We start from the raw sequence: 23645 nt of genomic DNA on the forward strand, positions 1-23645 counted from the left end.
GACTGTTATTGATAAGGACTACAGGTAGCCAATAATGGGGTTGCCAAAAATGTAATGGATGTTCAGATAGAGATTGATGCCGTAAAATGATTTGTATCAGATGTTATAGTGGCCTTAAGACATTTGTATAGTCAAAAGAAAGTTATTTTCGGTGCCTTAACATGTGTTAAATTCCCAGGTTGCAGTTTCACGTTAAAACAATATACAAATAAACTAAATGTTAATGGTAACTGTATGTTCAACACACCTCTTTCTGCCTTTTTGACCCTAATAGCTCAGAATCTTCAATTGATCGATCACGGTCTCTAAACAATTTACGAAAAAAATTCTCCGTACCAGGACTACTTTCATACACCCCACCATTGTTTTCACTGGCTGAACTACTTTTACTGTCTTCAGGATGCACACGGAAAATTCTTTTGAACAAAGAAAATTCGGAGGGTTCTTCCTCAACATTGGTTATACCATCTTCAATTTTGTCACTTGTATCTTTCTTGTCGTCAAATTTATCCTTAAAGAATTTTCGGAAAAACCCTTCTTTTTCATCCTCTTCAGCAGGCTTTGCACATTTCTCTTCGGAATTTGCAATATCTCCTTCGTCATTCCCATCCTTCTTATCCTCAGACTTCTCTCTGAAAAACTTTCGGAAAAAACCCTCTTTATCTTCATCCTCCATTGTCTTATTGGGTGTTCTATCCTCAGAATCATTCTTGTTATCACGAAACAATCTCTTAAAGAATCCTTCTGAACTAGAGGGCAAATCCTCATCCTCACCTTTACTGTCTCTTAAGAGTCTTTTAAAGAAACCATCCCTTTCAGATTCTTCATCATCCCCTCTACCATCCCTTAAGAACCTTTTAAAGAAATTATCCTTTTCAGAATCTTCGTCACACTTCTCAGAAGACTTACGAAAGACAAAAGCATCACGAATCTTCTGGCCCAACTCATCTTCACCCATGCTATCTCTTAAAAGCCTCTTGAAGAAACCATCTTTTTCAGACTCGTCATCATCTTTCTCCACTGACTTTCTAAAAAGCAAAGCATCTCTAACTTTTGGACCTGGCATAAACTTCTTAAATAAATTGTTTTCCTCAGTAGATTGCTGACTACCATCCTCCTGCAAAGTGTTTCCTGATGAAGGTGAGAATGACATAGACCTCTGAGTAGGCGGTGAAGATGTTAGTGACAACAATCGCTGTTTTGATGAGAATATCTTATGCAAAACTTGGCTCTTGCCTCCAGGGGTTGTAGGAGCACTTTGAGGCCCTATCAAGGGCGGCCACTCACCCATTAAGGTGGCTGCAATCTGGCACTTTTCCTGAATCCTACTAATTCCTTCATTATCATCGGAGTCCTCAAGCTCTGCCAATAAGAACCAATGCACCTTCAAAGCAATCTTAAGCGACTTGGAGCACACGTCTATGACGAACTTATCCAAAGATGGACTTGGCTTGTGTATCATCATGTAACATACTTGGAACAAATAACTCTCAATTCCGTGCAAGGGAAGTGTGTACATTCTGTTACACAGGTAATCACGCACCCCGGAGTGGTCATGCTTGTACAGGTAGCTAACAGCAATCCACTCACAGAAGAACGATGAGTCAAAGAACCTGATGAGCCACCCATTTTCACTGGACTCGCTTGTCAAATTAGACCTCGACGCAATTTCCCTGGGTTCATCGACCTCCCCACGATTCAATCCTAAGAGCCTCACCATTCTCAACCTACCATAATCATTCCGCCAACGGGAAACCTCCTGATTTGAATTAAATAACCAACTAAAGCATACTTAAACCCTACAAATCACTAAAACCTTCCCCGAAAGCCCTAACCCATCCACGAATCGAAATCACCACCCTCGTCAGTTATCCGACTCGAGCATCTACTGCAAATTCCGAGAAACCCTTGCATCAATCGTGAAAACGAGACAGCGACACAATCCACATATTTTCGTGATAAAAGTTACATCGAAAATTGAAGCTGAGCAGGTACAACCGTGGAATCTTCCCCCTAAAATTGCAACGAAACTTCAATTGGAAGAAATGAAGGTACCTAAGTTGCGCGAAATGTGAATCTGGCGCTAACCGCACGAGAGCGTGAAATTAAATCAAATGCCGCAATGAATCTCCACGCCCTGTCCAAAACGACGGCGTTTTGATCGGTGGCAATGGAGCGGTGATGGTGGTTGTCGTTTCTTTGTTAGGGAGAGAACGACAAAGGAAGTACTAAAACAATAAAAAAAAAACCAAAAATAAAAGAAAAAGAAATGCTAAGTTGCGCTTAACTATGACATGCACATGCACAGTCCTAGTCCTAAGATCGTGGGGTAGTAAATGATTTCCCTCCATTCCCAATTAGTGTGAATTTTGCGAAAAGCAGGGAGCTCAATGTTCATAGGCTAAGTGTGAAAGCATTTAGTACAAAACAAAGCTTGAAAGTATTTATTGGTACTCAAAATTGAAAGTTAAATTTTAATTATTTAAAAAATTATTTAAAAAATGTTATTAATTGTAACTTTTTATTTTTCAATGAAAATTTGTTTTATTTAAAAAAAAAGTTCTAGTTTTTTATTATTTATCATGCCAGATTGTAAGTGTTGTCAAAATGGATTATCTGGTCTAACCCGACTTAGTTACTTATTACAATTTTTTAAATAAAAAAAATTATAATTTTTTATTTCAAATTTAAATAATTTCACTATGAAATGATGTTAAACTCAAAAGACAATTTAAAATAAAAAAATTAGCATACAACTTATAATCCAAAAGCATACCCAAAAAGTGAATAAATAAATTATAATATTGATAATTTTTATGTCAATTGTCCATTTATAAGAATAGAGTCTTGAATAAATAAATTTACAATATTTTGTTCTCTTGAAACACTTTTTTCTTTACTCTCATTTACAATACAATAAAAAAATGTTAATTAATAATATTGAAATACAAAATAATAAATAATTAAATTAAATTATGTAGGTTGGTGAGTCAATCTGTCTCACCACGAGTTCAAACCAGGTGAGGTTCTAAGTGAGTCGGATTGAAAATTAATCCGTATAAAAATATTTTATTTCTTTCAAACTCAACCCAACTCAAACTCGTGGTAAGTCGAGTTGACAATCGAACTCATTTTGACAACACTAATGTAAATACATAAATTAAAAAATAAACAAAATACTTATCTTTTATAAATAAGATATTATGAAAATAAAAATAAGAATCTTATCCATTTTTTTACATAATAACAAATGATTAATATATTTTAAAATATTTTTAATTTAATTTAGGAGTTCAAAAAAATATTATCTAATTTTATTCTAAACATCTTAACATGTTAAAAATAGATTAAAGTTCATTCTAACCAATGTAGATAAGTATAAAAGTTTGTTATTATTTTTTTATTATACTCGAAGATAGATTACAAGTATTTATTATTTTACAATAAGTTATAAATATTTACATAATTGATTTAATTAATAATTTAATTTCTTTATTTATGACATTAATTTGTTTTGTTCTGTATGTCAATATTTAACTCAATGAAATTTTTATATTTGTTTTTTTAATTAAATTTTTATTTCTTTTAAAGTATATTTCATTTGCTTCATTTCATAAAATAGCATTAATAATGTCTTAAGTATCACATGTTATTTTACAATATATTTTTCATTTTTATGTATTTTTCACATAAGACCGACAAAAAATAAAAATATTTTTTTATGTTATTTTTTTATATTTTATAGTGTTAAATAATTAATTGTGGTGTGTATTGGTGTCTAGGAAATGTTAAGAAAGTTAATAAAAATTAATTTATGTTATTTTTTATATTAATTTTTAAAAATGCATGAAATAAAGTTTAAGTAGTAATGTTTGCACTATATTATCAACACAAATGGAATATTGTAGTGGTGAGTCCTTCTGCAAGGAGTTTATAGGTCATTGGTTCAATTTTTATCTAAGGCACTTCCTAACTCAAAATTTGTGTGAAGCTATGTAGGTACGTAGACATCTTTGGTATTTACCCAAACTCTAATTCACATTCTTTAGAAAACATGTAATTATTGATCATGAAGGCTTTTCTAAAGGTTATATTGAGACCGACAAATATAGAATTTTTTTTTGGACAAGGTATAACTTTGATATATATTTTACATGGGGTATAACTTTTATATATGTTTTGCATAAAGTATAGCTTTGATATATGCTTTACATGGGGTATAACTTGGATATATGTTTTTATATGTTTTACATTAGGTATAACTTTGATATATGTTTTGCATGCAGTATAACTTTGATATATATTTTGTGTAACACATGCAGCAGTGCGTGATTGAGCAGTGGATGCGGTACCAAACGTCATAGTGGCAAGCAGAGACCGAACAGCAGAGACTCATTGCACATCGAACGGTTTAGTGTTAGACAAAGAAGAAGAAACAGAATTGCGTAGAGGGACACGTCAGCGGAGAGAGAATATTAAATGGCGCGATTTAATTCTGGAATAGTGTGTGGAATTTTGTGGACTCTCAGCACTTCTTTTTGTGCATTCTCTGATATTTCCTTTTCTTTCTTTTAAATGTGTATTTTGCTCTGACTGTAAAAGGGGATCTTATCCCTAACCGACTCCTTGGAGAAGCTTAAATAATACTTCTATTCAGAGCATTGCGGCATTATCTTACATTTTTTTTGAGTTGCAGGTTTCTTATCATTTATTTTTTGGCTAACCTCAGTACTATAGGAATCAGTACTGTTACATTGATGCTTTCATCCCCATGGCAGAAAACACACGTCTCAAAGACCTCACTACTGATGTCAAACAGATCCTTGAACTTATGGAAACACGAGACCGTGAAAATGCTACAAGATTCGAGACCTTGGAGTCTGCAGTTAACGCCTTACTGCAGAATAAAGCTGCAAACCCTTCTCCACTATTTCAGGTGCATAATGTCAAGTTGGACTTTCCATGCTTTGATGGGTCTGAGGTTTTACAATGGATATTCAAGGTTGAACAATTTTTTTCCTATTACGATACTCCCGATGATCAGAACCTCACTATTGCCACCATACATTTGGACAATGATGTGGTTCCTTGGTATCAAATGATGACTCGTCATGAGTCATTTCACTCGTGGGTTGCCTTCACTCGTGCTTTGGAACTGGAATTTGGTCCTTCTCCCTATGAGTGCTCTAAATCCCATCTATTTAAGTTAACTCAAACAGCTTCGGTGCATGACTATTATGTTCAGTTCACGGCTCTAGCTAACCGTGTGCAAGGCGTCACCTCAAAAGCATTATTAGATTGTTTTATCGTAGGGTTAAAACCAGACATTCGGAGGGATGTGATTGCTCAATCTCCCTCAACCTTGATTCGCTCTGTTTCCCTGGCCAAATTGTATGAAGAGAAGTACATGCCAAAGACCAAACACTATCAGCCTTATACCACAACCCAAACACCAACCATAAACACTAGCCTCCCTATAACCCAAACCATTAAATCCACTAGTTTACCACCATTGCTCCCAAATCCGACTATAACTCCCACCACCTTCCGAAATACCAATATCAAACGAATAACACCAGCGGAGATGCAATTGCGCAAGGAAAAAGGACTCTACTATATGTGTGACGAGAAATTTTCTCCCAACCATAGGTGTCCCAACAAGTAGTACTTATTTCTTCAAGTACAAGATGAGGATTTTGCTGCATTACCCCTTGAACCTCCGAATACTGAACAGAGAGGGGGAATTAAATTTATTACAAGAGCACCATTTATCTTATAATGCTTTAAAGGGAGCTTTCGGATTAGGTACAATGAAATATCAAGGTTTCATTAATGACATCACAATCCAAGTTTTATTAGATAGTGGCTCCAATGATAATTTTTTGCAGCCCAGAATAGCTCATTGTTTGAAGTATCCTATTGAGCCAATATCAAATTTTCAAGTTCTAGTGGGAAATGGCAATGCATTAGTTGCTGAAGGATTAGTTAAGGAATTGGAAGTTCGCATTCAGGGTCATTCTTTGACTTTTCCAATGTATTTACTACCTGTTACTGGGGCTGACTTAGTATTGGGGGCTGCTTGGTTAGCTACCCTTGGTCCTCACATTTCAGATTACAATACTCTGACTTTGAAGTTTTACTTGGGCAATCAATTTGTCACATTGCATGGAGAGCAACCAACCTTACCTTTCCAAGCTCAGTATAATCATCTTAAACGCATGACTCATACACATGCCATAGCTGAGCATTTTACCTTGCAATACCAACCTTTTAACCATCTTCCTGACCAACTGTTGGACTTACCTTCCGACATGCCATCTGAATTGGTGATGTTGTTGAATGCCTATAAGATGGTCTTTTGGGTCCCTTCCGGTTTGCCTCCACATCGATCACAGAGCCATGTTATTCCCTTATTACATGGTTCAGAGCCTGTAAAAGTTAGGCCATACAAGTACCCACACAGCCAGAAACAGCAGATTGAGATAATGGTTCAAAAGATGTTGAAAGAAGGTCTTATTCTCCCTAGCACGAGTCCTTTCTCCTCCCCAATTATTTTGGTCAAAAAGAAAGATGGAACTTGGCATTTCTGCACAAATTATAGAGCCTTGAACGTTATCACCGCTAAGGATAGCTTCCATATTCCCACCGTTGATGAACTCATTAATGAGTTGCATGGAGCTCTTTTCTTTTCTAAATTAGATTTGAGATCTGGCTACCACCAAATTTTGGTCAAGGAAGAGGACAGGTTCAAAATTGCGTTTCGAACCCATCAAGGTCATTATGAGTGGACGATTACGCCATTTGGTTTGTCTAATGCACCTACCACATTTTAGAGCCTAATGAACGAAATTTTCCAAGGCTTATTGAGAAAATTTGTTCTTGTATTTTTTGATGACATATTGGTCTACAACTCTTTGTGGTCTGCTCATTTACTGCATCTTGAGGCTGTTTTGCAGAAACTACAACAACACAAACTCTTTGCTAAATTATCTAAATGTTCTTTTGGCCTTCAGCAAGTAGACTATTTAGGCCATACTGTTTCAGGCCTAGGGGTAGCAATGGATAAATGTAAAGTACAAGTTGTGTTAGATTGGCCTTGTCCAACCAACTTGAAGTAGTTGACAGGTTTTCTCGGCCTTACAGGCTATTACCGTCGTTTCATCAGGCAATATGCAGCAGTGGCCGCTCCACTCACCAATCTATTAAGAAAAGATAGCTTTCAGTGGAGTGACTCCGCTTCTACAACTTTTGAGAGTTTAAAATTGGCAATCACACAGGCACCTGTTTTGGCTTTACCTGATTTTTCTAAACCCTTTATTTTAGAAACCGGCGCTTCAGGAATAGGTATTGGTGCAGTCCTTAGCCAAGAGCATCATCCAATTTCTTTTTTCTCTAAGAAACTCTCGGTTGCCATGCAAAAACAATCTACTTATACTAGAGAATTTTATGCAATCACCGAAGTTATTTCCAAGTTTTGTCATTACCTGCTGGGGCATCGATTTGTGATCCGAATAGATCAAAAGAGCTTAAAAGGCTTAACTGAACAGGCTATTCAAACACCAGAACAACAAAAGTGGCTCCACAAATTATTGGGATATGATTTTACCATTGAATATAATCCAGGGAAAGATAATGTTGCTGCAGACTCTCTTTCCAGATCATATTTCATGGCCTGGTCTCAACCCGTCTTATCCATTTTGTCGGCTTTAAGGGAAGCTATTTCTCAAGATACTCACCTCAAGGTTGTTCTTGACTTATGTTTACTTAATAAGCCTCCAAATCCTAATTATTCAGTACAGGATAACTTGCTCTTTTGGAAGGGTAGATTGTTAATTCCTAAATCTCATCCTATGGTTCAGCAAATTTTGCACGAATTCCATAGCTCCTTAATCGGGGGACATTCTAGCTTTACTCGAACTTTCGCTAGAATTTCAGCACAGTTTTATTGGAAGGGCATGAACAAGGAAATTCAGCAGTTTGTTCAAACTTGCTTGGTATGTCAACAAGCAAAAATGGCTCATACTCTACCGACAGGCTTATTACAACCTCTGCCCATTCCAGAGCAGATTTGGGATGACATTGCAATGGATTTCATCACCGACCTTCCTTCTTTTTGCGACTTCACTGTCATACTAGTGGTCATTGATAGATTATCAAAATACGCCCATTTCTCCCTACTAAAGGCCAATTACTCTAGCAAATCAGTAGCCGAAGTTTTTGTTAAAATTGTGGTCAAATTGCATGGTATTCCTAAGACTATTGTGTCTAATAGGGACAAGGTTTTTCTTATCCACTTTTGGCAGCAGTTATTTAAGTTAAGTGGTACTTCGCTGCACTTGTCCACTGCCTACCACCCACAGACCGATGGCCAATCCGAAGCTTTGAACAAATGTTTGGAGATGTATTTGTGATGTTTCACTTATGACACTCCTAAAGATTGGGCAAGGTTGTTTCCTTGGATAGAGTTTTGGTATAACACTTCATATCATCATAGTTGCAGCATAACTCCCTTTAATCTATGGCTGCGATCCTCCTACTTTGGTAAAATACACCCTTAATCCACATGATCCTCCTCCACTTTAGGAACAACTGCTGCACCGTGATCTCACACTCCATAAATTGAAATTAAACCTCCACAAAGCTCAACAGTACATGAAGAAAAAAGCTGACAAGAAAAGGCAGTTCATGGAACTGCAAATTAGTGACTTGATTTTGGTCAAATTGCAGCCCTATAGACAACATTTTATTGCTCTCCGCAAAAACCAAAAACTGAGTATGAGGTTCTTTGGTCCTTTTCCCGTTATTCAACGCATAGGCCAGGCCGCTTACAAATTGCTGCTACCACCAACCACTAAAATCCATCCAGTCTTCCATTGTTCACAATTGAAACTTTGTAAAGGGGATCATTCTCAACCTTATGTGCCACTCCCTATAACTTATTCTGACGTACAACCTGTTATTCAGCCTGCTGAGATTTTGCAATCCAAGGTCATCTTACGTGGCTCACACTAGGTTCCACAGTATCTGGTTCAGTGGGAGGGACTAGATAGCAATCATGCCACTTGGGAGGATCAATTCACCCTACAACAAGCTTTTCCTAACTTCAACCTTGAGGGCAAGGTTGATCTTAATGGGGGTGGAATTGTAACACATGCGGCAATGCGTGACCAAGCAGTGGATGCGATACCAAACGGTATAGTGGCAAGTAGAGATCGAACAACAGAGACCCATTACACACCGAACGGTTTAGTGTCAGACAAAGAAGAAGAAACAGAATTGCGTAGAGGGACACGTCAGCGGAGAGAATATTAAATGACGCGATTTCATTCTGGAATAATGTATGGAATTTTGTGGACTCTCTACACTTCTTTCTGTGCATTCTCTGATATTTCCTTTTCTTTCCTTTAAATGTGTATTTTGCTCTGACTGTAAAAGGGGATCTTATCCCTAACCGACTCCTTGGAGAAGCTTAAATAATACTTCTATTCAGAGCATTGCGGCATTGTCTTACATTTTTTTGAGTTGCAGGTTTCTTATCATTGATTTTTTGGCTAACCTCAGTACTGTAGGAATCGGTACTGTTACATTTTGCATGGAGTATAACTTTGATATATGTTTTGCATGGGATATAACTATGAAATATGTCTTGTAAAGGGTACAACTATGAAATATGTTTCATTTGGGGTTGGGGTTAGTTTCAATCTCTAACATGTTATATATGAAAGATGGGATGCTTGCATGGGTTGTATTTTGATGTTGCATGTATTGGTTAACCATGTGCATGTGCAAATATTTCAAAGTTTATAATGGATGTGAAAGTATTCATATTTTGGTTCCTTATTCGGTTTCATGGATGTGTGTTTATATATATATATATATATATATATATATATATATATATATATATATATATATATTTATTTATTGTGTTTCTTGTTATATTTGAAAGTCTTCTTGTTATGCTTCTATAGTTTGCATCGGGATACATTTATACACTCTAAATCTTTTCTCTTCCTTTTAGTGAAAGAAACGAGTGAGTAAGTGAGAGTGTTAGAAGTGCGGTTGGAGTTGTGAGTTTATGAGTTTTGGGGTTGTTTACTTTCATTAGTGATGTTTGGTCTATTGGGAGCTATTATAGTGTGCATGCATGGGTTGGAAGCTTGAAGTTAAAGGAAGAGAGTTTTGAGTTTTATGGTGAAAAGAGAAGAGAAGGGAACAAAGGTTGGTAGGTGGGTTACTTGTTTTTACGTGAAACAGAGAGGGAGAGTGAGGTCTTTGGTGTAAGACTTGTTCAATTTGTTTAAGTTAATCATAATTTGCTTAAAAATAATTAAAATGAGTTTACTTAAAAATAAATTATAAAACCCCTTTTATTTGTTAAAAAATCGTAAAAAATATTATTTATTTTATAAACTCGTAAGTGTAAAGAGTAATTTTTAATTTTAATATTTGAAAAAAGACATTTAAAAATATTATAATACATTTGTATTTTAAATAGAATAATTGTATTATAATACCTTATATTATAAATAGAATAAAATTATTTGTATTTGATGAATATGGAAAATGCTCTCTATGTAAGATATATGTGTATGACACTGGCCATGTCTATTTTTTCTTTCATTTTTAATTTGTGGGGTGTTATAGTATTCTTTTCTTTTTCACGTAAAAGAAAATGTTCAACCGAATTTAGAATGTTTATTATTATTATCCATTTTTTTATCTGTAGTTATTGAAGTAAATTTTATTTTTAAAATATTCATAATTATGGTTTTTTAAATTTAAATAAACGCAACACAAAATGTAAATGTAATTTTTTATTTTATTTTTTATGCATTCTCGAGAAGCAAATTAACATAAACAAGTATAATTTCGTTACTTTTAAATAATATCTACAGGAAAACTGTTGATTACCGAAGGCTTTGGTCCTCCGTAATTACCGAAGGTTTCCGCCCTCGGTAATAGTAGCGACGACGTATTTACCGAGGGTCTTCTGACCGTCGCCGAGCCCTCGGTAATGGGTATTTAGCGATGACTTATGGCGTTTTCTGAGAAATTGTGGTTTTCGGTAATGCCTTTCATTACTGTAATCAACTTTATATTTAGTATCAAGCATTTATTAGTAAGTATCGATAAGTATGAAAATAGAACACATCAAACAGAAATTCTCTTCTCACTAGTGCAAAAACGCTGATTAACGTCGATTATTTTGGGCTTTTAACGTCTACAAAAGAACCGACGACATTTCCAGTGATGTCAATGGGACGTCGGACATGAATATAACCGACGTCTAGGATTACCTGGACGTCGGGTGTAGGACTAACTGGACGTCTAAAGTCATTATATAAACGTCAGTCTGAGCAATAACCGACGTCTAAAAGGTACTATAGACGTCGGTATATACATAAACCGACGTCTAATCCAGTGGTTGTGTTTTAGTGCAGTTTTGTTCCCGTCTTTGGATAGCCTAGTAGCACAATCTTCTTTTGCTAGTTTCCCCAAAAAAAAAGCTTGCGTCTTTTGAATTTCTTATGGATCTTTTCAGCCTAAAACCGAACCTGGGTTGTTGCTTAGTTCCATTTTCATCCGCAAGAGGAAAAAATCACGATGAAACGATAACTAGGCAACGACCCATGGTCGTTTTTGGGTTGAAATGATCAAAAGAAATTCACTAGACGCCGCTTTTTCTGGGAGGCAGCTAGCAAATGGAATGTGTTACTACGTTACCCCAAGAAAGGAACAAAATTGCAATAAAACACAATACAAAGAAAGCAAATTTTAATTAGTTGAACCAGAAGATAATCGATGAAAGACTAAACAAAGTTTAAACGGTAAGCATAAAAAAAAAACCACGCACCTGAGATGCCGCAAGAGAGAAAAAGGAGAGGAGGCAGACGATAAAGATATCATAAACAACAACGAAATGCCGCAAGAGAGAAAAAGAAGAGGTGCCGCAAGCGAGAAAACGAAGAGGTGCCGCAAGAGAAAAAGGAGAAGAGGAAGACAATATCAGAAACTGAATGCCGCGAAGAGTTTGCAGTTTATTTAAAATGAAATGGGGCGTCGGTTGCTCCCAAAATCGACGTCTATAGTCACCTAGACGTCGATTATCTCACTAATATGACGTCCAAGTTAACATTTAAACTGACTTTTTGAATACCCATTAGACGTCTGCTTCTCGTAGAGCCGACGTCTAGGAAGCTGAACCGATTGACGTTTGATTTCCTATCAGGGATGTTCACGACAGTTGTGTTGGGGCGCCGACGTCTATAGTAACGTAGACGTCGGTGCCCCTCTAGCCGACGTCTAGGGCCCTCGAGTTTGGTGAACATAATTAATTACAAGCATATAGATGTCGCTTCCCCTCTATACCGACGTCTAAATTGAAGAACTTTTTATCTTCCTGCCTTCCAGACAGGCCTTAGACGTCGCCCTTTAACTATGTGACGTCTAAGTGCCTGAAAATTAGGTGAAGAGAATTGCAGCCCAGTAGACGTCGGCCCCCGTTAACACCGACGTCAATGGACTGTCTTATCACCTACCTCAGGCCATTAGACGTCAGTTTGCAACAGTGGGGACGTCTACAATATCATAGACGTCGCCTTACCTTAAATTCGACGTTTAGTTTACCAAGCTATTTACGATAATGCCACCGTCCACACATATACATCGAATTACCAGCAAACCGACATCTACTGGGTGACGTTAAACAACGTTTTTGCACTAGTGTCTCATCGCATTTTACAAAGTGTAACATGTGTTTTAAATTGAATTTAATATAGCAATGATGAAAATTTGTCTCACCAGTTTTGTTTAATACAATTTATTTATATATTTAAAAAACCTTAATTATTAAATTATATTTTAGAGGATGTGAGTAATCTTTTATTGTATTTCTTAACTATTAGTAATATTATATATCGTTCTATTTTATTATTTAGACATAACATTTAAATTGGAAAATAAATTGATCACAAAATTTTAATTAACAAATATATGATATATTAATGATATCTTAAGTAACAATTCAGAATTTTCTTTTTAATATTTTCAATATATTCTATGTCATGCTTAGACAATTTTTCATTTGCTCCGCACGATCCTGTTTATGACTTTTCATGAATTAGGATATCTATCATGTTATATATAATTCGTACTTAAGCAATATAATTTTACGAAACACGAGTTATTATAATTTTTTAATCAATTATATATGTTATGTTAGCAGCGATAACAAACAACAACAAGATTAAAATAAACAATTTTATTAATAGGACAATGTTCTATACACAAAGTCTAATGTATTATACTCAACTATTTTCATACATGGATTTTAAATTAAGGAAATATCATAAAAGTGTTAATATAATTAAGTCTAATAAATGTTTAGACTAGATGATTTGTCACATTAATGCTAATTAGAAAGTCTTAATTTTGGCAAGGATTTTGCAAATAATTTTACTTTTCTATTATGGCCTACTAGATTCAAGATTATGGCCTTCCTAGATTCAAGAATGTTTGTCATAAAGTGTAATCTTATGACTATATGTTTTGTCCTTTCATAGTATGTCTCATCAAGATCATTATTCATCATCAACAATTCAGTGCATTAAAGAACATAAAAATTACGAGAGAATAATAATTTAGAAAATTAAATAAATTATAATTTTATTTTAATTATAAACAATTTATTTCCTTTTTTTAATTTTTTAATTTATTTTTGGACCCGATGTATTTGGGTTTTCTTTTAGGGTTTCTTAGGTGTTTTAAACATTTGTACCTATATAGGGGCATCAAATACATATGTAGACATTTTTGAGTCATAATATATGTATTTGCATTTTTGAGAGAGGATTCTCTTCGTTCTTGAATTAACTCTGATTCTTATGAAAGATTAACATTTTTGTTGCGAATCTTCACTTGACTTATCAATCTAGTAAATTGTGGCATCCCCATCTTTGTCTTATTTTGTATTCTTCTCTGATTTATTTTGTTGTGCCCTTGAGGATTCAAATTCAAAAAAGATGTTACTCTTTCTTGGACAGAAATGCATCATCTGGTATCTATAGCAAGGTTCTGGTTTAAATATCCTCTTTTATCTTATTTTTCCATCATACTAAAAAATGTTGGGAAACAGATAGGCTTCGTTTTTACACCAAGAGGGGGGTGAATTGGTGTTTTCACAAATATAAAATCTTTTCGCAATCTTGCAATCAAAGTATTAAACTTTTCACACTTTCTTGAAATGCAAGTAATGAAAAATTATATGCAGCGGAAAAACATAGTTGACTGCGTAAAGATTAAAGTCGACTACAAAGTAAAAGTGTAGGGATAGAGAAAATCAAACACTGAATTTTTATACTGGTTCGACTAACAATGCCTACATCCACTGTCCTTCCAACCCAGGAAGCAAACGCACTATAATGGTTGCGGTTTTTACAACAAGGAATTTATAGAAGACCTCCACGTCAAAAATATAAATCTCTTCTCTAACCCAAAACCAAAATATAACTGCTAAACAAAACCAAACTTGCAACAAGAATGCCCTCTGCTGCAATCTGCAACACCACTTTGAACAATCCACAAAGTGAACAATCCCCTGTATCCAACAGGTCCAAATATCAGCAGTCTTTACGGATGCCAAGCCAGAAAAACAATGCAGCAGTCTTCAAAGGATGCCAAGCCTTAAACAAGATCATAGAGAAGCACTTTCTTTGTGTTGATACTGATCAATCTTTGTGTGCGCAGAAGGACCTCCTTTTGAATCTCTTTCAAGAAAGATCACCACCGTCTTCTTGGAGAATTCTTGGAGCTCTTACAACAGAGAATTTGATCTGAAACAGAAATGAAATTGTTAGTTCTTCAAAAATCTCTTAACTGATTCGTGATCATTCTATTTATAGATTTCTTTTATTCAGACAGACTCTCAATCGATTATGCTGCTAATTCAGTCAACTGAATTATGACAGTTATAATAAACAGTCAACCAAGTATCATACAGTCAACAAAAAACATAACACATTTAATACAGTTGACCAAGGCATCAATGCTTAACTAACTTTTAAAAATATAGTCGTTGGGGTGCAAAAGTATAACAAAATTTCAAACCAAATAACAGAGACAGTCGACTGTGTGGTGCACATAGTCGACTTCAACCATGTAAAACATTTTGAAATTCTTTTCTTCTAAAAAATTCACAGAGCACTGATTCTCAAAATCTGCACAAAGATTTTAGCATAGTCTAATCCATTAATAATGTAGTCGACTACACTAGAACTTTGTTACACAGTTATAAGTTCATAAAAGTGCTTGTGGTTTTCAGCTTTAAAACATGTGCAAAAAAACATATGTAAAGATGCATTGCGCATAACACATAAAGCATGTGATCACGTTCCACATATATATCAATCAATCAACATAGGAACATGTAACATAGTACATAATCATGTTCACAGATATAACAGTTAATTTGCATAAGAACATGTAATAACAACAAACAACATATGCATGTTATTAAGCAATGTATTGTCATAATAAAAAACTAGATTGATATAGAAATTGTGTTGTCAACAATCTCAACAATCTCCCCCTTTTTTGATGATGCACAACAATGATTAATAACTAACCATGTTTGCACAATCTAATACAAAACAGAGTAATAACAAATAAATCACAATTCAAATAACTTTGTATGTAACATAGTCAAACAACAAAATATCAAGCAAAATATGAGATAGAGTGAAAATGAACCATTCTCCCCCTTTCATAAAGCTTTCATGCATTCTCTCCCCCTTTGTGTATTAGCAAAAAGGGTAAGCTCTAGATATTTATGCTGCAATATCAAACAAAGATGCATCGAAAAGAGTATGCAATATTCAAGATGCAATGATGCTCTCTTTAGCACATTTTAATCACATGTAAATGATAACTCCCCCTGAAATGCAGGCATGTGAAATACAAATGTGTAAAATGTGATACTCCCCTTGTCATTATGCATGGATATCAAAATCAGATTAGATTTATAATGTAGTATAACACAGAGTACACAAAGCAATATAGTACAAATTTGTATCAAAGATAAGATATCAAACAACTTAGTCATGCAATGATACAATCATCAACAATCTCACAATATTATCTCAATCAAGATATTTAAAAACAATTTATATCAGAGATAATAAAAGATATTCAGAATAAGCAATCAATGAAAGAAAATCAAATTCCATAATTGGAATTTATAATCTCGTTTAGATAAGTCGATTGCATTATTTCCTCAGTTGAATGCATTGCTTTCCAAGGTTGTTGAATTTCACTTGTAGTTCCAAAAGCAATGTTCTTCCTGCAAAACCTTTCAAAGATCTTTTCCAGATCAAGCATTTTACTTAAGCAAGAAATATAATCAATAGTAACAAAAGTCAAAAATGTAAAGATGTAAAACAAATTAAGCATATTCGAGTTCACTAAAATCACAGTCGAATCAATTCATTTAGTATATAAGATATTAATCAATCAGATTAAAGCAATTTGCAATTGATTCAAAATACTAATTTCATTTCCTTGAAAGAAGATATTACAATGAGGGACACAAAACAAGGAAGACAAAAAGACAATAAAAAATGGCATTATAAGCCTTACACAAAAGAAAACAAAACGACAATCAAAATGACTATCATAGCTCAGACCACATCACTCAACCAACTAATTCCTTGTTACATATGAGAGTGCATAATGTTGCCTTCATTTGTTTCTCCTTCAGTTCCCTTTTGTACTCATAGATCAACTTTTTCTTCAAGCCGATAAAGCTTGTTCTCAATGTTCTGAAGTTGATTGGTAGAAAACTCTATACAACAATTGCAGGAGTGAGCGATGTTTCTCTGTTCAAGAGTGACAAAAGTATTTCCATACTGATATAATATATTTTCTTCACCTTTGTAGCACCATCCTCTCAGTGTTCTTGTCAGTCCAAATGAAATAAGAGTATTCTGATTTATTACGTTTATATAGTTACACTTGGACTTTCTTTTTCCTACCAAGTTGACTGCCTTCTCTTCAAGAATCTTACTTACCAATACTGCATAAGGTAAGTAAATTGACTTTTTCAATGAACCTTCAATCATATGATCTTTCAGTACTCTTACCCAATTGGTGGGAATATTATTCTTGAGCACATACAACAGAAAGATGTCTTTAGTTGTCATTCTTGAATTAATTATTCTTCCAGGAAGAATTACAGAGGCCAGAATGTGAGCCATTACTCTTTCTTCCATTTTGAGCCCTTCATGATCAAAGTTTCTTATAGCATAACGGTCGTTAGGTAATATTAGCCATTCTTTGTAAATGTCTTTCTTCCTCAGTAAATTATCTTCTTGAGATAGTATTAAGTGAGTGGGCTCATTTTTTGCTATTAAACAATCATATCAAACCAGGTATTGTCGTCAATCACAATGTCAACTCCTTTGACTCTGGAGTGAATGTTCTCGTCCATTACTTTAAGGTTGTGATAAAATACTTTCACAAGGTCAGGGTAACACCAGCCCTTCAGTTGAACCAGTGATGAAAGATCATGAGACTGCAGCCAACTTGGAAACATGAATCCTTCTCTTTCAAATAGATTCAGATCGATGAACTTTGGGGTAGCAACAATCTTTATAGCTCCATGAGTAAATCTTTCTTGGTCATCATCATCACTTATCCAACTTGTAGATCAACCTTTCTTTCAGCAGTTGAGATAATCTTGAGTCGCTTTGATGAAGACGAAGTCATTTCAGAAAAAAAAGAGTAGCTCCTTCTCAGAGTAAACAAGGGTTTAAGTATGGTTGTGTGATATGAGTCAGCGCTAGACATCAGATCTTTTATAGACTCAGATAAAAAATATAGTGTGAAAACCTTAGATTTGTAAAATCAAATTTCAACTTTTAAAAATAGAATTTTAAAGACACCTGTCGAACAGTCCTCTTTAACCCAAAACCAAAATATAGCTGCACAAAAAAAACCAGACTTGCAGTAAGAATCCCCTCTTCTGCAATCTGAACCCACGTCGAACAATCCTCAACGTCTAACCAACACTCTTCACAGGATGCCAAGCCTTCACACAACAGACTTCACAGGTTGCCAAGCCTTCAATCAACACAACAGTCTTCACAGGATGCCAAGCCTTCAATGATCAATCAAGAAGCACCTTTTTCATGCAAATAATGATCACACAGTCAGCGCATAAGGCTTCTCCCTTTGAATCTCTCTCAAGATAGATCACCACAGTCTTGTTGGAGAATTCTTGGAGCTGTTAAGACAGAGAATTCAATCTGAAACAAGAAATGAAATTGTCAGATTCACAAAAGTCTCTGAACAACTTGTGGTCAGCCAATTTATAGTTTTCTGTTAGACAGATTGTTTCTCAGTCGAATAGCCTACTAATCCAGTCGACTATATTAAAATAGTTATAACAAACAGTCAACACATAGGCTCTCAGTCAACAAAAATCAACACACATTTATTACAGGTGACCAAGTCATCAATGCTTAACTAACTTTTAAAAATATAGCCGTTGGAGCGCGTAAGCATAACAGAATTCCAAAACAGATCAATAATACAGTCGAATGTACACTAGACAAAGTTGACTGACACATGTAAAACCATTTTGAAATTCTTTTCAATCCAAAACGACACAAAGCACTGATGTTCAAAATCTGTACAAAGGTTTTAGAATAGTCGAATCCATTACAGGTGCATTCGACTGTACTAGAACTTTGTCGCACAATTATAAGTTCATAAAGTGCTTGTGATTTTTCACTTCCAAAAATGAATTGTTATCAAAGACATTTTATTACACATTAACATACAAGCATGTTTCACAAATATATCACACAATCAACATATGAACATACATCCCAGTACATCAAAACATGTTTAGCAGATATGTCAATCAATTCAGAATAGGAACATGTGATGCAACAACATGTGTACTGTTATTAAGCATTGTGTTGTCATCATAAAAAAGTAGATTGATATAGAGTTTGTGTTGTCAACAATCTCAACACAGGAGATGGGACATCTTGCTGCAAGTCTTGCTGTGTGGTTGCCTATATTTTGGTTAGAGGGTTAGAGAGGTGTTTTATATTTTTTAGGTGGAGGTCTTCTATAAAATCCTTGTTGTAAAAACCTTGACCTTTATAGTGCATTTGCTTCCTGGTATTGGAAGGACACTGGATGTAGGCATTGAGGCCGAACTAGTATAAAAACCAATGTTTGATTTCTCTACCCCTGGTCTTTTATATTTAGTCGACTGTACTATCTGTGTAGTCAACTACGATTTTCTGCTACACACAATTTTCATTACTTGCAATTCAAGAAAGTTTTGTAAAGTTTTCTACTTTGTATGAAAGATTGCGAAAAGACTTTGATTTTGAAAACTCACCAATTCACCCCCCACCCTCTTGGTGTAAAATAAAGCCTACCTGTTTTCCAATAATTGGCACCAGAGCTGGTTTTCATAAGATATTTGAAAAACTAGTCAACTTTGTTTTTCATTGAATCGACTATAAACTTGGGAGTGGCTTCTGTTTCACAACCTAAAAAGATTTGTGAATTCAAAATTGACTTCATATCTGCACCTTGTAATAAGAAATCAAAGTTTGTCATTAATGGTTTTTATGAATCTTTTGAAACAGGAAACTTGCAACACAAGGTAAGGTAGAGAACTTCATCATGAAGCGCAAAGATCAAATTTAACTGATAATAGATTTACAAGGTTTCTGAGCAAAAAGGACAAATAGACACATCAAGATGACATCAAGAAGGTCAAGAATGAAGAAGAACCGATAATGATGGCAAAATAAAAAATTGTCAAGGCTGATCCGAAACAACAGTTGAAAAGCTCTACTTGGTATCTTGACAATGGTTGTTCAAGACACATGACTAGAGATCCCACAAAGTTCGTAGACATCTCTTACAAAGTTACTGGTCACGTCACATATGGTGATAATAACAAAGGGAAGATCATCGGCATAGGTAAAATAAAAACTCCTTCATCTTATGAAACCAAGAATGTTTTACTTATTGAAGGGTTAAAGCACAACTTGCTTAGAATCAGTCAGTTGTGCGACAAAGGCCTAAAGATTACTTTTGAGCCCAAATATTGCCTGATAAGCAATGAGACAACAAATGAGCTGCTACTTGTGGGTAAAAGATTTAACAACATCTATGTAATCGACTTCACGGACAACTCTTTCGACTCTGTTGTATGTATATTGACTAAAGAAGAAGATGCTTGGTTGTGGCACAAGAGACTCGCTCAAATCAGTATGAATCAGCTAAATAAACTGGTCTCCAAGAACCTGGTGAATGGATTGCCCAAAATTTGATATACTTCAGAAGGACTGTGTGATGCGTGTCAGAAAGGAAAGCAAACTAAACAGTCATTCAAAAGCAAAAAAGAAATGTCAACCAGGAAACCTCTGCAGTTACTTCACATGGACCTGTTTGGACCTTCAAGAATAAAGAGTCTCGGATGAAATTCATATGGACTAGTCATTGTTGATGACTACTCACGGTATACGTGGACTTACTTCATTGCAACCAAGAATGACACTCTTAAAGTATTCAAACGTTTTGCTGCTACCGTTTAGAATGAAATGTACCTTAAGATCAAGTCTATCAGAAGTGACCATGGAGGAGAATTTCAGAACAAGGATTTTGATTATTATCTAGCTGAAATAGGAATATCACATAACTTCTCAACACCTAGAACTCCACAGCAAAATGGAGTTGTTGAAAGGAAGAACAGAGCTCTTGAGGATTTTGGGCAGATGCTGTTGGTACTGCCTGCTACGTGCTGAATAGAACTATCATAAGATCAATATTGAAGCTGACTCCCTATGAGTTTCTAAAAGGACGGAAACCAAACATCTTGCATTTAAGAATCTTTGGAAGCAAATTTTTTGTGCTAAACAATGGTAAAGAGAGTCTCGGCAAGTTTGATTCCAAGGCAGATGAAGCTATTTTCATAGGATATTCATTAACCAACAAAGCTTATCGGGTGTACAACAAAAGGACTATGAATGTCGAGGAATATATTCATGTTGCATTTGATGAGTATATCATGGCTCCTAATATGTCAGAACATGTCAAGAACTTTAGTGAAGAAGATGAAATTCAGCTGGAGAAGAGGAAGAGCCTGAAGAAACCACTAATAAAGAGAATAGTAATGAACAAGTCAACTCTCCCAGAACAGAATCGACTAAAGAGTGGAGAGTACCAAAGAATGTCTCTATTGACAACATAATTGGTGACATCTCAAGAGGAGTGTCCACGAGAGACAGGTAAATCAGTTCTGCATGAATGTCGCATATGTATCCAAAATCGAGACAAAGAAAGTAAAAGATGCACTTAATGATGAAAAATGGATGATGGCTATGCCAGAAAAGTTGAATCAGTTCAGAAGGAACAATGTATGGGAACTTATGCCTAGGATACCAGACTTACAAGTTATAGGTACAAAGTGGGTATTTCGAAACAAAATGGACGACTCTAGTGAGATCATAAAGAACAAGGCTAGATTAGTTGTAAAAGGCTACTGCCAAGAAGAAGGAATCGACTATGATGAAACCTATGCTCCTATAGCCAGACTGGAAGCAATAAGAATACTTCTTGCCATTGCATCAACAATGAAGTTCAAGCTATATCAGATGGATGTCAAAAGCTCATTCTTGAACGGATATATCAAGGACGAGGTTTATGTAGAACCACCGGGCTTTGAAGACTTTAAACATCCTGACCATCTTTACAAACTGAGAAAATCTCTATATGGCTTGAAGCAATCTCCAAGATCATGGTATGAACGGTTAAGTGAATTTCTCATAAAGAAAGGATTCTCAAGGGGAAAAATCGACTCAACATTGTTCATCAAGAATTTAAGCAAGGATAAACTATATGTCCAAATTTATGTTGATGATATCATTTTTGGTTCAACTAACTCTATGTTGTGCAAAGAATTTTCAAAAATTATGCAGGAAGAATTTGAAATGTCCATGATGGGAGAACCAAAATATTTCCTTTGTCTACAAGTGAAGCAAACAAAAGATGAAAATTTCATACACCAGTCCAATTACGACAATGATCTGCTAAAGAAATTTAAAATGCTAGACTATAAAGAGGCTGCAACTCCTATGGCAACCAACTATTACTTGGACTTTGATGAAGCTGGAAAGTGTGTTGACCAAAAAATGTACCGAGGTATGATTGGATCCCTACTCTATCTAACTGCTAGTATGCCTGACATAATGCACGGTGTATGTCTCTGTGCTAGATTTCAATCTTCACCTAAAGAATCACACCTAATAGCTGTTAAAAGAATTTAAAATACCTAAAAGGAACCAAAAGTCTAGGACTATGGTATCCTAGTTGTATAAATATTTTTCTTGATGGTTACAGTGGTTATGATTTTGGAGGTTGCAAACTAGATAGAAAAAGCACCAGTGGCACATGTCACTTACTTGGATCATCCTTGATCTCTTGGCATTGAAAGAAACAAGCTTGTGTGGCCTTATCCACTACAAAAGCTGAGTACATAGCAGTTGGGAGCTATTGTGCACAATCTCTTTGGATCAAGAGTCAATTAGAAGATTATGGCATAAAACTAGAAAACATTCCTCTGAAATGTGATAGTACTAGTGTGATAAATTTGACAAAGAATCCTATGTAACACTCGAAAACTAAGCATATTGAAATAAGGCATCATTTCATTCGAGATCACATCCTGAAGGGTGAAATCAAGATTGAATATGTAGATACCTTACATCAACGAGCTGATATTTTTACAAAGCCTTTAAACAGAGAGAGATTTTTATCAATTCGAAATGAATTAGGAATTTTGAATGGTAGTAGCATAAAATGATTATCCATTCAACTGTGATATGATAGAAATCGATTATGATTGTTAAACAGTTACATATCTTTATATATTGACTTATTATTGATTTCTTTTCTTGCATAACTAAAATGCTTGATCTGCAGAAGATCTTTGAAAGGTTTTGTAGGAAAAACATTGCTTTGGAAACTGAAAGTGGAATCCAACATCATTAGTAAGCAATGTATTCGACTGAGAAAATAACTCAATCGACCAAATCGTAACAGGGTTATAAATTGCATTTCTGGAATTTGGTTATTTGTTGTTGATTGATTATTTTATCCTGATTATTTGCAATTTATCTCTGCTCTAAATTGATTATGCATATCTTGGTTGAGATAATATTGTAAGATTGTTGAAATTTGTATCATTGCATGATAGAATTGCTTGACATCTTATCTATGATACAATTTTGTGCTATATTGTTTGTATACTCTGAATTATTTGTACTGCATTGTGCATTTGATCTGGTTTAGAAATCTATGCATGATGACATGGGGAGTATTACATTCATACACATGTTTGTTCACATGCCTGCATTTCAAGGGGAGTTATCTCTTAAATGTGATTAAATGTGATAGGGGGAGCATCAATGCATTGTATAAAATGGCACATTTTTACTGATGCATCTTTGTTTGGCATACCGACATATTATATCTAGAGCACTCCTTTTTTGTTAATGCACAAAGAGGGAGAAGATTTATGAAAGTTTTATGAAAGGGGGAGAATGTTTTTTTGTCTC

At 34.9% G+C, this 23645-nt stretch overlaps 1 protein-coding gene across 2 annotated transcripts in view; it reads right to left on the reverse strand.

Annotated features, from left to right (window-relative positions):
• Nucleotides 1-2365, reverse strand: part of LOC106780708 (phosphatidylinositol 4-kinase beta 1) — a 32314-nt gene extending 29949 nt beyond the window's left edge. For both annotated transcript variants that reach the window (XR_002666621.1, XM_014669011.2), the window contains exon 1: nt 248-2365. Coding sequence is in view for 1 of the 2 variants with exons in the window: in XM_014669011.2 (XP_014524497.1) it covers nt 248-1720 (1473 nt within the window). In the remaining variant the exon portion in view is untranslated. The remainder of the gene's footprint in view (nt 1-247) is intronic.
• Between the last annotated feature and the right edge of the window lie 21280 nt (nt 2366-23645).

Source organism: Vigna radiata, unplaced genomic scaffold (genome assembly GCF_000741045.1).
Source record: "Vigna radiata var. radiata cultivar VC1973A unplaced genomic scaffold, Vradiata_ver6 scaffold_51, whole genome shotgun sequence".
In the NCBI taxonomy this organism is placed as follows: domain Eukaryota; kingdom Viridiplantae; phylum Streptophyta; class Magnoliopsida; order Fabales; family Fabaceae; genus Vigna; species Vigna radiata.